At 45.6% G+C, this 17,199-nt stretch overlaps 1 protein-coding gene across 1 annotated transcript in view; it reads right to left on the bottom strand.

Moving 5' to 3' along the window:
* LOC138646220 (transmembrane protease serine 9-like) overlaps positions 1-17,199 on the bottom strand; it is a 59,825-nt gene that overhangs the window by 4,738 nt on the left and 37,888 nt on the right. The window contains exons 7-9 of the mRNA XM_069735682.1: positions 14,791-15,060; positions 3,083-3,354; positions 815-984 (exon numbers count right to left, since the gene is read on the bottom strand). Coding sequence (XP_069591783.1) covers positions 815-984; positions 3,083-3,354; positions 14,791-15,060 — 712 coding nt within the window. The remainder of the gene's footprint in view (positions 1-814; positions 985-3,082; positions 3,355-14,790; positions 15,061-17,199) is intronic.

The raw sequence follows: 17,199 nt of genomic DNA, 5'->3' as shown, positions 1-17,199 counted from the left end.
AGCAAAAAGGAAACTACAGCAAACCGCAAACTACAGCAAACCGCAAACTACAGGGAACCGCAAACTACAGGGAACCGCAAACTACAGGGAACCGCAAACTACAGGGAACCGCAAACTGCAGCAAACCGCAAACTACAGCAAAGTGCAAATCGCAAACTAGAGCAAACCGCAAACTCCACCAAAAAGGAAACTACAGCAAAAAAGAAGCTACAACAAACCGTAAACAACAGCAAAAAGGAAACTGCAGCAAACTGCAAACTGCAGCATTGAATTCAGGCAAAATAATGATTATGTCACACGTGGCAGTGTATCTATGTGAATGTAAGTGACGGAATAATGCTGCATTGTTGGGTTTCGGCAATGACTTTTTCATGGATAACGTCCAGATCTGGAGAAAAATACCGAAAGGAAAGAACAGATATGACTCTAGACAAGAATAAGCACATGATGGGGGTAGTAGTAGATGATGTGTTGTCTTAATGCCTCTCATGAAGATGAGCTGACAGTGGCCTCATCGTGATCGCTGCACAGTCGGACCCCGATACTGTCCACTGTCAAACGTCCGTCCACACTGAACTGTTGCATTGTAGCTTTTTTTTTTGGAGGGGAACCATACTCAGAACAAGTCATATAAAAGCCTAGAATTCCTTATAATGAACTTTAGAGGTAAGATCCCGATAAATCCTGAACACTTTTCACTGTTTAAAAATAAATAAATAAACTGCAACATTGTATCAAAAACTAAACTGAGCAGAAAAGGTTACACTGTTCAGAATTCACTTCCGAGGCTCCAGGGTCCGATTCCAGGACTCACCGTGCAGGCGTCCCTCCGTCCAGCCTGGTACCCGGCACAGATTTGGTCGTTCTTGACGATGGCCACGTTGGCGCTGGTACCAGAACCGATGTGATACATCTGGTCACACGAATCCCTGCCGATCAGCGGGAGCATCAGCTGCTGAAGGGTTTTGGGATACGGCAGAAATTCTGTAGAGACGCGAGTAAGGGAAATAAACGATCAGTTACATTGTATTTCATGTACATGATGAAAAATGGCTGCAAGGTTCTCAAACTGGGCCGGACACCGGATCTCACCCAGATCTAATCAGACTGAACACCAGCAAACACGGGCAGACGTGCCAGCGAGGGCAGCCGGCGTAAATGTGATTACACACGGGGCGTCCCTGGCGTCAGCTCCATTACTAGCTGGCATCGCGCCCGGACTGTGCCAGTCACGTCTAATACCTGGTAATTGCTCTTCACAGGAGCTAATCCGATAACAGATGAAGACAAACCTGGTGAAAGGTGTGACAGGAGATTACACGGAGATTACTGCCCATACATCACACCGCAAGATGATGGCGGCAGTGCTGAGAACCACAGCGCCCCCTGTGATCAGCGCCTCATATAGCAACTCATAGCACAAAAAGAAAATGTAAGATTGTAGCCCTGGGCCCCAGTAATGTAACCCTGCTGCTCCAAGTGACTCTTCAGAATAAGTCGTCCTGTGAGTACAGGAGGAGTAACACGATTTCTGGCCCTCATGTATTTTATATCCTGCATCTTCAGGAGTTTTCCCATCTGCTTTACCTCCAATTTTCAGTTGTCTCTGAGCTGCTGGGTGGAGATTTGCTGCTGTGATGTCTCCCATACACAGCACACACGAGGAATTCCTGCTCTCCTGTCTCTATATAGCACATTGTACAGCAGTACTGAGTAGTGTAGCTGTGAATCCAGCTTTGGGATGAGATATAACACTTAATAGAAGCAGTAGCAGCATTGAGGAGTTTACAGCAGTACTGAGCAGTATAGCTGTAAATCCAGCTCTGAGATGAGATGTAACACTTACTAGAAGCAGTAGCAGCATTGAGGAGTTTACAGCAGTACTGAGCAGTATAGATGTAAATCCAGCTCTGGGATGAGACGTAACGCTTACTAGAAGCTGTAGAGCATTGAGGAGATTACACAGCAGTACTGAGCAGTATAGCTGGAAATCCAGCTCTGGGATGAGACGTAACACTTACTAGAAGCAGTAGCAGCATTGAGGAGATTACACAGCAGTACTGAACAGTATAGCTGTAAATCCAGCTCTGGGATGAGACGTAACACTTACTAGAAGCAGTACAGCATTGAGGAGATTACACAGCAGTACTGAGCAGTATAGCTGTAAATCCAGCTCTGGGATGAGACATAATACTTACTAGAAGCAGTAGCAGCATTGAGGAGATTACACAGCAGTACTGAACAGTATAGCTGTAAATCCAGCTCTGGGATGAGACGTAACACTTACTAGAAGCAGTACAGCATTGAGGAGATTACACAGCAGTACTGAGCAGTATAGCTGTAAATCCAGCTCTGGGATGAGACATAATACTTACTAGAAGCAGTAGCAGCATTGAGGAGATTACACAGCAGTACTGAGCAGTATAGCTGTAAATCCAGCTCTGGGATGAGCCGTAACACTTACTAGAAGCAGTAGCAGCATTGAGGAGATTACACAGCAGTACTGAGCAGTATAGCTGTAAATCCAACTCTGGGATGAGATGAAACTCTTAGTAAAAGGGAGCTGCTGCAGCATTACGATTACTGAGCAGTGTAGGTGGTAGTTGTCTTCTCATTCTGCCCCTCTCACCCTCTCCAGCTGTAACCTGCCCCCTCACATTGTTGGCAGATTTTCAGAGGGGATGCCGAGTTCAGGAGTCAGAAGGGAGAGGTGTCTCATAAGTGGAGAAAGAAGCAGATGTCTCTGAGAACATCTTTCGGTTTTCTTACATTTGCTTGTGCTGCTGATTTATGAAACGTTTGCTGCAAAGACAGCGACCACACAACACATCATAGGACCACACAACTCCAAGGTGACTTGTAATATTCTTCTACCCGATGCTGCTGCAGAACCTCCTTGAGCTGAGGATGGATGGCGTTTATTGCAATAACTCAGTGACTGGATGATTTTCTTTTTCCTTTCTAAGAAGTTCTGCAGCAGCTGAGACAGACAATAAAGGACACATCGCCCCTTCTTGGTGGAGTAAGGTCGGAGTAGAGACTATCGGAGCCCGGCTGTGATGGGGAGACGGTGAGTACTCACCATCAGACTGCGTCCGGCCCCATCCGGTGACATAGCAGCTGGCTCCTGCTGGGAAGACCATGGAGGCTGACGGCAGACACACGGGGCGGACGTACCGCGTATAGCTGACCGATCTGGAGAGGCGGATGAGAGCGATGTCCCCACTGCCTCCGGGGGCGCTGAACTGCGGGTGGAGGATGAGATTGTTCACCCCGACCTCCACAGTGTTAGAATTAGGGGCGTCCAGCCTGTGAGCCCCCAATTGTACGCTGTACTGTGAGGGGGACTGGGATCTGGAACACGAAGAAACACAATGTTATCAGAGATGGAAGAGCCTTCTATATACTGTATCCTCAGCTCCTCCCCCCTGACTCCCGGTGATGATGGATCTTCCACATTACCCTTCTATCTGCTCATATCAATGCGCTACAATTGTATCCAGTCCTTCACTCCACACTGACACATTGTCACTAACCCTCCGATGTGTCAATAACATCTGGATATAAACAAGAAGATTTACAATCATTGACAACAAACAAGAAATCTAAAAATTGTGCTGACCTTGTTCTTATTGATTAGACTTTGCACAATTAAGAGTTTTTCTTTAATATTCTCCATTATTACACATTATTATTTAGCTGTTGTCTCTCCCAAACTCCATCTGAAGTGCTGCTTTATCTGCCTGGTTCATGCTTGTTAGTAGCTGCTTTGAACTGCTGCTCCAGCAAGAATCCGTACAAAAAATTATTTACAAACGCGCCCCCTATGTGAGAATGGGGGAGGGGAGCAGAGACCCTCAGACCAGGAAGTGTTTGTGTTTGATTTCTTGCAGATAAGAGCCACCTCAGGAGCTCAGCAAGGTGCGTGGCCCCGGCATCTTCACCATCAGAAGTAATCCGGGGAGCAGGGTAGCTAGGGCGCCCCTAGTGTTAGGGACAGGGAAGGAGCTCCTGACCCCGGATTATCTTACTACAGTATCGTTACACACTTTAAGAACGGTGTTTCAAAGAGAAGAATAAAAGATAAAATAATGGGCAGCACGGTGGCGCAGTGGTTAGCACAGCAGCCTTGCAGCGCTGGGGTCCTGGGTTCTAATCCCACCCAGGACAACATCTGCAAAGAGTTTGTATGTTCTCTCCGTGTTTGCGTGGGTTTCCTCCGGGTACTCCGGTTTCCTCCCACATTACAAAGACATACTGATAGGGATTCTAGATTGTGAGCCCCATCGGGGACAGTGATGATAATGTGTGCAACCTGTAAAGCGCTGCGGAATATGTTAGCGCTATATAAAAATAAAGATTATTTATTTATTTAAATTACAAAGATTCATACGTTTGTAATGTAATTATTATTAATTATTATCGTTTTAAAAAGTTTAATTACTGTTTAAATTGTGAGAAAGCGACTTGCAGAAGTTTCCACGGTGCCGATATTGCACTTTACGGCTCTAAGACCGGGATATTCTCACTTTATACATCGCACAGTGTGTGCCATAAAATAAGTGACTCAGATAAATGAAGGCGACAACCGCGGCCAAGAAACGAGAACCTGGCTGAGATCCAGCGGGGATTGGCTCCGAGCCGGCGCCCGAGAACCAGGAACACAGCTCACCATCCACTGACTATAGGACACACAGCACGATGGGAGGCTGAGATACAGCAGCTCAGCAGATGGTATCACACAGGAGAGGATTAGATACACGGCTCAGCAGATGCTATCACACAGGAGAGGATTAGATACACGGCTCAGCAGTCAGTGTCACACAGGATGGGATTAGATACACGGCTCAGCAGACAGTATCACACAGGAGAGGATTAGATACACGGCTCAGCAGTCAGTATCACACAGGATAGGATTAGATACACGGCTCAGCAGTCAGTATCACACAGGAGAGGATTAGATACACGGCTCAGCAGTCAGTATCACACAGGAGAGGATTAGATACACGGCTCAGCAGATGGTATCACACAGGAGAGGATTAGATACACGGCTCAGCAGATGCTATCACACAGGAGAGGATTAGATACAGCAGCTCAGCAGTCAGTATCACACAGGAGAGGATTAGATACACAGCTCAGCAGTCAGTATCACACAGGAGAGGATTAGATACACGGCTCAGCAGTCAGTATCACACAGGATAGGATTAGATACACGGCTCAGCAGTCAGTATCACACAGGAGAGGATTAGATACACGGCTCAGCAGTCAGTATCATACAGGAGAGGATTAGATACACGGCTCAGCAGTCAGTATCACACAGGAGAGGATTAGATACACGGCTCAGCAGTCAGTATCATACAGGATAGGATTAGATACACAGCTCAGCAGTCAGTATCACACAGGAGAGGATTAGATACACGGCTCAGCAGTCAGTATCACACAGGAGAGGATTAGATACACGGCTCAGCAGTCAGTATCACACAGGAGAGGATTAGATACACGGCTCAGCAGTCAGTATCATACAGGAGAGGATTAGATACATGGCTCAGCAGACAGTATCACACAGGATAGGATTAGATACACAGCTCAGCACACAGTATCACACAGGAGAGGATTAGATACATGGCTCAGCAGTCAGTATCACACAGGAGAGGATTAGATACACGGCTCAGCAGTCAGTATCACACAGGAGAGGATTAGATACACGGCTCAGCAGTCAGTATCACACAGGAGAGGATTAGATACACGGCTCAGCAGATGGTATCACACAGGAGAGGATTAGATACATGGCTCAGCAGATGGTATCACACAGGAGAGGATTAGATACACGGCTCAGCAGATGCTATCACACAGGAGAGGATTAGATACAGCAGCTCAGCAGTCAGTATCACACAGGAGAGGATTAGATACACAGCTCAGCAGTCAGTATCACACAGGAGAGGATTAGATACACGGCTCAGCAGTCAGTATCACACAGGATAGGATTAGATACACGGCTCAGCAGTCAGTATCACACAGGAGAGGATTAGATACACGGCTCAGCAGTCAGTATCATACAGGAGAGGATTAGATACACGGCTCAGCAGTCAGTATCACACAGGAGAGGATTAGATACACGGCTCAGCAGTCAGTATCATACAGGATAGGATTAGATACACAGCTCAGCAGTCAGTATCACACAGGAGAGGATTAGATACACGGCTCAGCAGTCAGTATCACACAGGAGAGGATTAGATACACGGCTCAGCAGTCAGTATCACACAGGAGAGGATTAGATACACGGCTCAGCAGTCAGTATCATACAGGAGAGGATTAGATACATGGCTCAGCAGACAGTATCACACAGGATAGGATTAGATACACAGCTCAGCACACAGTATCACACAGGAGAGGATTAGATACATGGCTCAGCAGTCAGTATCACACAGGAGAGGATTAGATACACGGCTCAGCAGTCAGTATCACACAGGAGAGGATTAGATACACGGCTCAGCAGTCAGTATCACACAGGAGAGGATTAGATACACAGCTCAGCAGTCAGTATCACACAGGAGAGGATTAGATACACGGCTCAGCAGATGGTATCACACAGGAGAGGATTAGATACACGGCTCAGCAGATGCTATCACACAGGAGAGGATTAGATACATAGCTCAGCAGTCAGTATCACACAGGAGAGGATTAGATACACGGCTCAGCAGTCAGTATCACACAGGAGAGGATTAGATACATGGCTCAGCAGTCAGTATCACACAGGAGAGGATTAGATACACGGCTCAGCAGTCAGTATCACACAGGATAGGATTAGATACACGGCTCAGCAGTCAGTATCACACAGGAGAGGATTAGATACACGGCTCAGCAGTCAGTATCACACAGGATAGGATTAGATACACGGCTCAGCAGTCAGTATCACACAGGAGAGGATTAGATACACGGCTCAGCAGTCAGTATCACACAGGAGAGGATTAGATACACAGCTCAGCAGTCAGTATCACACAGGAGAGGATTAGATACACGGCTCAGCAGATGGTATCACACAGGAGAGGATTAGATACACGGCTCAGCAGATGCTATCACACAGGAGAGGATTAGATACATAGCTCAGCAGTCAGTATCACACAGGAGAGGATTAGATACACGGCTCAGCAGTCAGTATCACACAGGAGAGGATTAGATACATGGCTCAGCAGTCAGTATCACACAGGAGAGGATTAGATACACGGCTCAGCAGTCAGTATCACACAGGATAGGATTAGATACACGGCTCAGCAGTCAGTATCACACAGGAGAGGATTAGATACACGGCTCAGCAGTCAGTATCACACAGGATAGGATTAGATACACGGCTCAGCAGTCAGTATCACACATGAGAGGATTAGATACACGGCTCAGCAGACAGTATCACACAGGAGAGGATTAGATACACAGCTCAGCAGTCAGTATCACACAGGAGAGGATTAGATACACAGCTCAGCAGTCAGTATCACACAGGAGAGGATTAGATACACAGCTCAGCAGTCAGTATCACACAGGAGAGGATTAGATACACGGCTGAGCAGTCAGTATCACACAGGAGAGGATTAGATACATGGCTCAGCAGACAGTATCACACAGGAGAGGATTAGATACACGGCTCAACAGTCAGTATCACACAGGACAGGATTAGATACATGGCTCAGCAGTCAGTATCACACAGGAGAGGATTAGATACACGGCTCAGCAGTCAGTATCACACAGGACAGGATTAGATACATGGCTCAGCAGTCAGTATCACACAGGAGAGGATTAGATACACAGCTCAGCAGTCAGTATCACACAGGACAGGATTAGATACATGGCTCAGCAGTCAGTATCACACAGGAGAGGATTAGATACACGGCTCAGCAGTCAGTATCACACAGGAGAGGATTAGATACACGGCTCAGCAGTCAGTATCACACAGGAGAGGATTAGATACACAGCTCAGCAGTCAGTATCACACAGGAGAGGATTAGATACACAGCTCAGCAGTCAGTATCACACAGGAGAGGATTAGATACACGGCTCAGCAGTCAGTATCACACAGGAGAGGATTAGATACACAGCTCAGCAGTCAGTATCACACAGGAGAGGATTAGATACACAGCTCAGCAGTCAGTATCACACAGGAGAGGATTAGATACACGGCTCAGCAGTCAGTATCACACAGGAGAGGATTAGATACACAGCTCAGCAGTCAGTATCACACAGGAGAGGATTAGATACACAGCTCAGCAGTCAGTATCACACAGGAGAGGATTAGATACACGGCTCAGCAGTCAGTATCACACAGGAGAGGATTAGATACACGGCTCAGCAGACAGTATCACACAGGATAGGATTAGATACACGGCTCAGCAGTCAGTATCACACAGGAGAGGATTAGATACATGGCTCAGCAGTCAGTATCACACAGGAGAGGATTAGATACACGGCTCAGCAGTCAGTATCATACAGGAGAGGATTAGATACACAGCTCAGCACACAGTATCACACAGGAGAGGATTAGATACATGGCTCAGCAGTCAGTATCACACAGGAGAGGATTAGATACACGGCTCAGCAGATGGTATCACACAGGATAGGATTAGATACACGGCTCAACAGTCAGTATCACACAGGAGAGGATTAGATACACGGCTCAGCAGTCAGTATCACACAGGAGAGGATTAGATACACGCTCAGCACACAGTATCACACAGGAGAGGATTAGATACACGGCTCAGCACACAGTATCACACAGGAGAGGATTAGATACATAGCTCAGCAGTCAGTATCACACAGGAGAGGATTAGATACACGGCTCAGCAGTCAGTATCACACAGGAGAGGATTAGATACACAGCTCAGCAGTCAGTATCACACAGGAGAGGATTAGATACATAGCTCAGCAGTCAGTATCACACAGGAGAGGATTAGATACATGGCTCAGCAGTCAGTATCACACAGGAGAGGATTAGATACACGGCTCAGCAGTCAGTATCACACAGGAGAGGATTAGATACACGGCTCAGCAGTCAGTATCACACAGGAGAGGATTAGATACACGGCTCAGCAGATGGTATCACACAGGAGAGGATTAGATACACGGCTCAGCAGATGCTATCACACAGGAGAGGATTAGATACATAGCTCAGCAGTCAGTATCACACAGGAGAGGATTAGATACACGGCTCAGCAGTCAGTATCACACAGGAGAGGATTAGATACATGGCTCAGCAGTCAGTATCACACAGGAGAGGATTAGATACACGGCTCAGCAGTCAGTATCACACAGGATAGGATTAGATACACGGCTCAGCAGTCAGTATCACACAGGAGAGGATTAGACACGGCTCAGCAGACAGTATCACACAGGAGAGGATTAGATACACAGCTCAGCAGTCAGTATCACACAGGACAGGATTAGATACACAGCTCAGCAGTCAGTATCACACAGGAGAGGATTAGATACACGGCTCAGCAGTCAGTATCACACAGGAGAGGATTAGATACATGGCTCAGCAGTCAGTATCACACAGGAGAGGATTAGATACACAGCTCAGCAGTCAGTATCACACAGGAGAGGATTAGATACACAGCTCAGCAGTCAGTATCACACAGGAGAGGATTAGATACACGGCTCAGCAGTCAGTATCACACAGGAGAGGATTAGATACACAGCTCAGCAGTCAGTATCACACAGGAGAGGATTAGATACACAGCTCAGCAGTCAGTATCACACAGGAGAGGATTAGATACACGGCTCAGCAGACAGTATCACACAGGAGAGGATTAGATACACAGCTCAGCAGTCAGTATCACACAGGAGAGGATTGTATACACGCTCAGCAGTCAGTATCACACAGGATAGGATTAGATACACGGCTCAGCAGTCAGTATCACACAGGAGAGGATTAGATACACGGCTCAGCAGTCAGTATCACACAGGATAGGATTAGATACACGGCTCAGCAGTCAGTATCACACAGGAGAGGATTAGATACACGGCTCAGCAGTCAGTATCACACAGGAGAGGATTAGATACACGGCTCAGCAGTCAGTATCACACAGGAGAGGATTAGACACACGGCTCAGCAGACAGTATCACACAGGAGAGGATTAGATACACAGCTCAGCAGTCAGTATCACACAGGAGAGGATTGTATACACGCTCAGCAGTCAGTATCACACAGGATAGGATTAGATACACGGCTCAGCAGTCAGTATCACACAGGAGAGGATTAGATACACGGCTCAGCAGTCAGTATCACACAGGAGAGGATTAGATACACGGCTCAGCAGTCAGTATCACACAGGAGAGGATTAGATACACGGCTCAGCAGTCAGTATCACACAGGAGAGGATTAGATACACGGCTCAGCAGTCAGTATCACACAGGAGAGGATTAGATACACGGCTCAGCAGTCAGTATCACACAGGAGAGGATTAGATACACAGCTCAGCAGACAGTATCACACAGGAGAGGATTAGATACACGGCTCAGCAGATGGTATCACACAGGAGAGGATTAGATACACGGCTCAGCAGATGCTATCACACAGGAGAGGATTAGATACACGGCTCAGCAGACAGTATCACACAGGAGAGGATTAGATACACGGCTCAGCAGTCAGTATCACACAGGAGAGGATTAGATACATGGCTCAGCAGTCAGTATCACACAGGAGAGGATTAGATACACGGCTCAGCAGTCAGTATCACACAGGAGAGGATTAGATACACAGCTCAGCAGACAGTATCACACAGGAGAGGATTAGATACACGGCTCAGCAGATGGTATCACACAGGAGAGGATTAGATACACGGCTCAGCAGATGCTATCACACAGGAGAGGATTAGATACACGGCTCAGCAGACAGTATCACACAGGATAGGATTAGATACACGGCTCAGCAGTCAGTATCACACAGGAGAGGATTAGATACACAGCTCAGCAGTCAGTATCACACAGGAGAGGATTAGATACACGGCTCAGCAGCCAGTATCACACAGGAGAGGATTAGATACAGCAGCTCAGCAGATGGTATCACACAGGAGAGGATTAGATACACGGCTCAGCAGTCAGTATCACACAGGAGATGATTAGATACACGGCTCAGCAGTCAGTATCACACAGGAGGATTAGATACACGGCTCAGCAGTCAGTATCACACAGGAGAGGATTAGATACACGGCTCAGCAGTCAGTATCACACAGGAGATTATTAGATACACGGCTCAGCGGTCAGTATCACACAGGAGGATTAGATACACGGCTCAGCAGACAGTATCACACAGGAGAGGATTAGATACACAGCTCAGCAGTCAGTATCACACAGGAGATGATTAGATACACGGCTCTGCAGTCAGTATCACACAGGAGAGGATTAGATACACGGCTCAGCAGTCAGTATCACACAAGAGGATTAGATACACAGCTCAGCAGTCAGTATCACACAGGAGATGATTAGATACACAGCTCAGCAGACAGTATCACACAGGATAGGATTAGATACACGGCTCAGCAGTCAGTATCACACAGGAGAGGATTAGATACAGTGGCTCAGCAGTCAGTATCACACAGGAGAGGATTAGATACACGGCTCAGCAGTCAGTATCACACAGGAGATGATTAGATACACGGCTCTGCAGTCAGTATCACACAGGAGAGGATTAGATACACGGCTCAGCAGTCAGTATCACACAAGAGGATTAGATACACAGCTCAGCAGTCAGTATCACACAGGAGAGGATTAGATACAGTGGCTCAGCAGTCAGTATCACACAGGAGAGGATTAGATACACAGCTCAGCAGTCAGTATCACACAGGAGATGATTAGATACACGGCTCTGCAGTCAGTATCACACAGGAGAGGATTAGATACACAGCTCAGCAGTCAGTATCACACAGGAGATGATTAGATACACGGCTCTGCAGTCAGTATCACACAGGAGAGGATTAGATACACGGCTCAGCAGTCAGTATCACACAAGAGGATTAGATACACAGCTCAGCAGTCAGTATCACACAGGAGAGGATTAGATACAGTGGCTGAGCAGACAGTATCACACAGGAGAGGATTAGATACAGTGAGCGGCACTCACGGGCTGAAGCAATGCGCGGCGCTCAGCACCCACTGGTCAGAGATCAGGGACCCTCCGCACACCGGCTCCCTGCTGTACAGCACACTGACTTGCCAGGGCCAGGCTCCTTCTTCTGCGTCAGTTCCTCCGATTATCCTGATGGAGAACGCCGGGGAGCCGCAGGTCGGGGGAAGCAGCATGTCGGGGAAGACCACCGCTGGGAGGACTGGGGAGAGATACAATAAAGCGTCACACAGCAGAGATGCTCACCGCGGTATTGTAGGCGGAGTATCGGGATCTGAAGGAATCCGCGGCTCTAAGTAAAGTCTACGGGACATTCCCCCCCGATGTGTATGAGACATCTGACACTACTGTAGGTGATTACTACAGGACACCTGGACAGACTGAAGATAGCGATGAACCTTTCTACATCAGAGATCTTTGTTCTCTATAACGGGCGACATCGTGATCACGGGAGATTGTAACTGTTTGTTGGGAATCTCTCTCAGGCAGAAGTAACCGGTACAGAAAATTCTTATCTTCTCTTGCTGACAACTTTATTTTTCAAAGGGTAGAAGAGAGAACAAGAGGATCTGCCATCCTGGACCTAATTCTTTCCAACTGGGAGCAGATGAGGAAATAAAGGTGACTGGAAATTTAGGAGGCAGCAATCACGCCATCCCCAAATTTTGGATTACGAGGACTTAGACTTTATGGTTGGACTTCAGAAAGGCAGATTTTAATGGACTCGTAAAGAGGGTAGGAAAGGTCCAATGGCCGGATGTTCTAAAGGGCAGAAATGTCCAAGAAGGATGGGAAAAGGGCAAATGTTGTTCCTATCTTCAAAAAATGATAGAACACACAGAGAGGAAATTACAGGCTAGTGAGCCTTACTTCTATACCAGGAAATATCTCTGAACACAATATTAAACAGCATGTATGTAAGTACTTCAATAAGAATACAGTAAGTAACCAGAGCCAGCATGGGTTTGTAGCAAACAAGTCATGCCAGACTAATCTGATTCCCTTCTATGATGGAATCCCTGACTGGGTGGATCAGGGAAATGCGGTAGATATAGTATATCTCGACTTCAGCAAAGCATTTGATAAAGTCTCTCATACTATCCTTATTGGAAAATGGCCAAGTACGGGATTGACAAGACTCCGGTTAGGTGGATTCATAACTGGATCAGTGATCATACTCAAATAGAGGTGATAAATGGTTGGACATCAAATTGGAAAAGCATTTCAAGTGGGAACCACAAGACTCTGTACTGGCTCCAGGGTTGGTCAACATTTTTATAAATGATCTAGATAAGGGAATTGAAGATAAACTAATCAAATTTGCAGACAATGTAAAGCCAGGAGGGATAGCTAACACTAGAGAAGACAGGGAAAGGATTCTGAAGGTTCTAGATAAGCTTGAACAATGGGCAGCGACTAATAGAATGGTATTTAACAGGGAGAAATGCAAGATTCTACATTTGGACAGGAAAAACAAAAATTACATGTATAGAATGGGAGGAATAGAACTAAGCGACCGCACGTGTGAGAAAGACTTGGGTATACTAATAGATCACAGACTGCACAGGAGTCAGCAGTGTGATGCAGCAGCAAAAACACAAACATTGTTCTAGGATGTATTAATAGAAGCACAGAGACTAGATCACATGATGTAATTCTCCCCCTCTACTCCTCGTTGGTCAGGCCTCATCTGGAACACTGTGTCCAGTTATGGGCACATTGTACAAAAGACATCAACAAACTGGAGAAAGTTCAGAGAAGAGCGACCAGGATGGTGAGCGGACTGCAAACTATGTCCTACGAGGAACGGTTACAGGATCTGGGAATATTTAGCAGCAAAAAAGAAGACTAAAAGGAGACTTAATAGCTGTCTACAAATATCTGAAGGGCTGTCACAGTGTAGAGGGATCATCTTTATTCTCATCTGTACATTGAAACACCAGAAGGAATGGGATGAAACTGAATGGGAGGAGACACAGATTAGATATTAGAAAAAACTTTTTGACAGTGAGGCAATCAATGAGTGCAAAAGGCGAGAGGTGGCGAGTTCTCCTTCAATGGAAGTCTTCACACAGAGGCTGGACAGACATCTGTCTGGGATGGTTTAGTGAATCCTGCATTGAGTGGGGGTTGGACACGAAGTCCCTGGAGGTCCTAATAACTCTGGAGGTCCCGATGATCCTGGAGGTCCCTTCCACTTCTGACATTCTAAGGCTCTATAAACAGGAATCCTGAGGGCCCCAATTAAAAATCTGTAACAAGTCCCCAAACTACCATGTGACCAGTGAGCGCCTCCCCCCAGAATAGCACCGGGCAGACGGTGATTCCCGCAGAATCCTACAACGTTAATACGGAATCCAAGTGTTTATCCCGGAGATTCTGAGAGATACAATGTAACAAGTCCTGTACGTACAAGTATATCCTGACGTCAGTAAGTAATGGCTGATAACAGGGAGTAATAGACTGAACTCATCTGTCCAGCAGTCAGTCCTGATATGGCTGATAAAAGGGAGTAACAGAACTGCCAAACATGGAGCAAAAAAGAAACGTCCCTCACTAATATTGATAGGAAACAAACTGCACAGAATCTCCAAAGTCGGAGTATTGTCTTTACGCTACATGACCATAATAATACCATAACTGATAGAATAATAATAAAGATAATATATCAGGTCACTCACCGGACAGCAGAAGGTAAAGCACAGCTCTCATCATGCTCTCCGCGGTGCTGCTGTGGGGAGCTCTCTAGATGTCGGATTTGTCTGTTCTCCTCACTCTCGCTCCTAAAATATCTGAATTTTCGGAGGTCCTTCATGCTGGAATGTGGCTGGACCGGTCCCTGGAGCTGGAGGGTTGGATGATTCCTCAACTTCATCTTCTCTGAAAATTTACACACAATAAGATAACACGTGCGGAGAGCACAGAGCAGCGGAGTCGTTACAGTGTGACATCTGTGCACATGACCCGAGCATCATCTCTACCGTCACCGGCCATTGTTCCAAGTCACAAAGCAGAGAATTAGTCAGAACAGAATGGGAAGAACGAGGATCATTACCCAGAGAATAAACAACAAACAGCCGACAGAAGCGCCCGCGCGCTGAGGAATGGGGGCAACAAACAGCAAGCGGGGGTGAGGATAGGGGTGAGGGCAGTATATAAAGAAACAATACATATACACTCCTCAGATGAACAGATCATTGGCCGAAGGTTACAGTCCATCATCACACCAGTCCTATAAAAAGAAGAACGGTGCAGAAAGCTACACTAAACCTGTCCTGAAAATAATAACAAAAACAGCCAAGGTAAAGAATGAGAAATAGTAAATAAATATATATATATATATCCTGGTTGTTAAAAGGTGATCCAATCAGAGAGGTCAGAATCGATCTATAATCAATAATGCTCACTAAATTAGAATATCATCAGAAAGTGAATTTATCTCAGTTCTTCAATACAAAACGTGAATCTCCTATATTCTATAGAGTGATTACACACAGAGTGATCTATTTCATGTGTTTATTTCTGTTACTGTTGATGATTATGGCTTACAGCCAATGAAAACCCAAAAGTCATTATCTCAGTATATTAGAATAATTAACAAAAGAACACCCACAAACACTCCTAAATGTTTATAAAGGTCCCTTAGTCTGTTTCAGTAGCTCCACAATCATGGGGAAGACTGCTGAACTGACAGATGTCCAGAAGGCGTCACTGACATACTCCACAAGGAGGGGAAGCCACAACAGGTCATTGCTAAAGAAGCCGGCTGTTCACACAGTGCTGGATCCAAGAATATTAATGGAAAGTGGAGTGGAAGGAAAAAGTGTGGTAGAAAAAGGTGCACAAGCAACCGGGATAATAGTCAGACAAAGGTAGATGCCAAAACGTGCGTCGGGGTGGAGGCATCCCTGAGACAGACTTGGACCTCTCTTCTCTCCATCTACTAAACAGGTACTGTACCATGCAATAGAGTGGCCGTATATGAATACTTATATTTTACTCCATGGGCAGGCATACTTAGTAGTGATAAGCGAGTATACTCGCTGCTTGGGTTTTCCAGAGCACGCTTGGGTGATCTCTGAGTATTGTTTACTGCTCGGAGATTTTGTTTTCATCGCGGCAGCTGAATGATTTACAGCTATTAGCCAACTTGGTTACATGTGGGGATTCCCTAGCAAACAGGCAACCCCCACATGTACTTAGCCTGGCTAATAGCTGTAAAACATTCAGCTGCCGCGATGAAAACTAAATCTCCGAACACTAACAGATACTCGGAGGACCCCCGAGCAACGAGTACACTCACTCATCACTAATAGTTGACACAGATTATGTGGTCCCCCAGTGTATTAACATGGTGACGGTATAGGCACTTGCACTTTATTATTATCTATGAACCTTCACACTGCCTTCTTTCCACATCTCGTACCTGTTTTTTCATGTGGGTCCATTTTTACAAATTTTTTACAGTTTTTACATATTTTTAAAACATTCTTCGTATGTATCATGGATTGTGTGACACAACAGCAGCATTACATTATTATATTTTTTGTATGCACTATTTTTTCTAATTACCATATTTTTGTTGCTATTAGCTCTTTGTCATAATACCTATCTGTACCCAGTGTATTGAGTCCCTTTTTCTTCCCTCGTGTATTTGTTTCCACCTTTACCTCATTTTTTATCATTGTATTTGATTAATAAAGTATATGCTTTTTCATTCAATTGGGTTTAAAATTCATTTTTTCCCCTTTTTTGTCTAGTAAAAATAATACTTACCAGAGCACAGATTGTGATGCCAGAGTTCCCTACGCACGTTTCAGTGCCAAAGTCTTACGCCTAGGGGCAGTATTATAATAGTTATATTCTTCTACATAGGGGCAGTATTATAATAGTTATATTCTTCTACATAGGGGCAGTATTATAGTAGTTATATTCTTGTACATAGGGGCAGTATTATAGTAGTTATATTCTTGTACATAGGAGCAGTATTATAGTAGTTATATTCTTGTACATAGGGGCAGTATTATAGTAGATATATTCCTGTACATAGTGGCAGTATTATAGTAGTTATATTCTTGTACATAGTAGCA

The sequence above is a fragment of the Ranitomeya imitator genome, chromosome 7 (genome assembly GCF_032444005.1).
Source record: "Ranitomeya imitator isolate aRanImi1 chromosome 7, aRanImi1.pri, whole genome shotgun sequence".
NCBI classification, from domain to species: domain Eukaryota; kingdom Metazoa; phylum Chordata; class Amphibia; order Anura; family Dendrobatidae; genus Ranitomeya; species Ranitomeya imitator.
The sequence above is the reverse complement of the archived record's forward strand: the minus strand, read 5'-3'. Positions and strand labels throughout refer to the sequence as shown.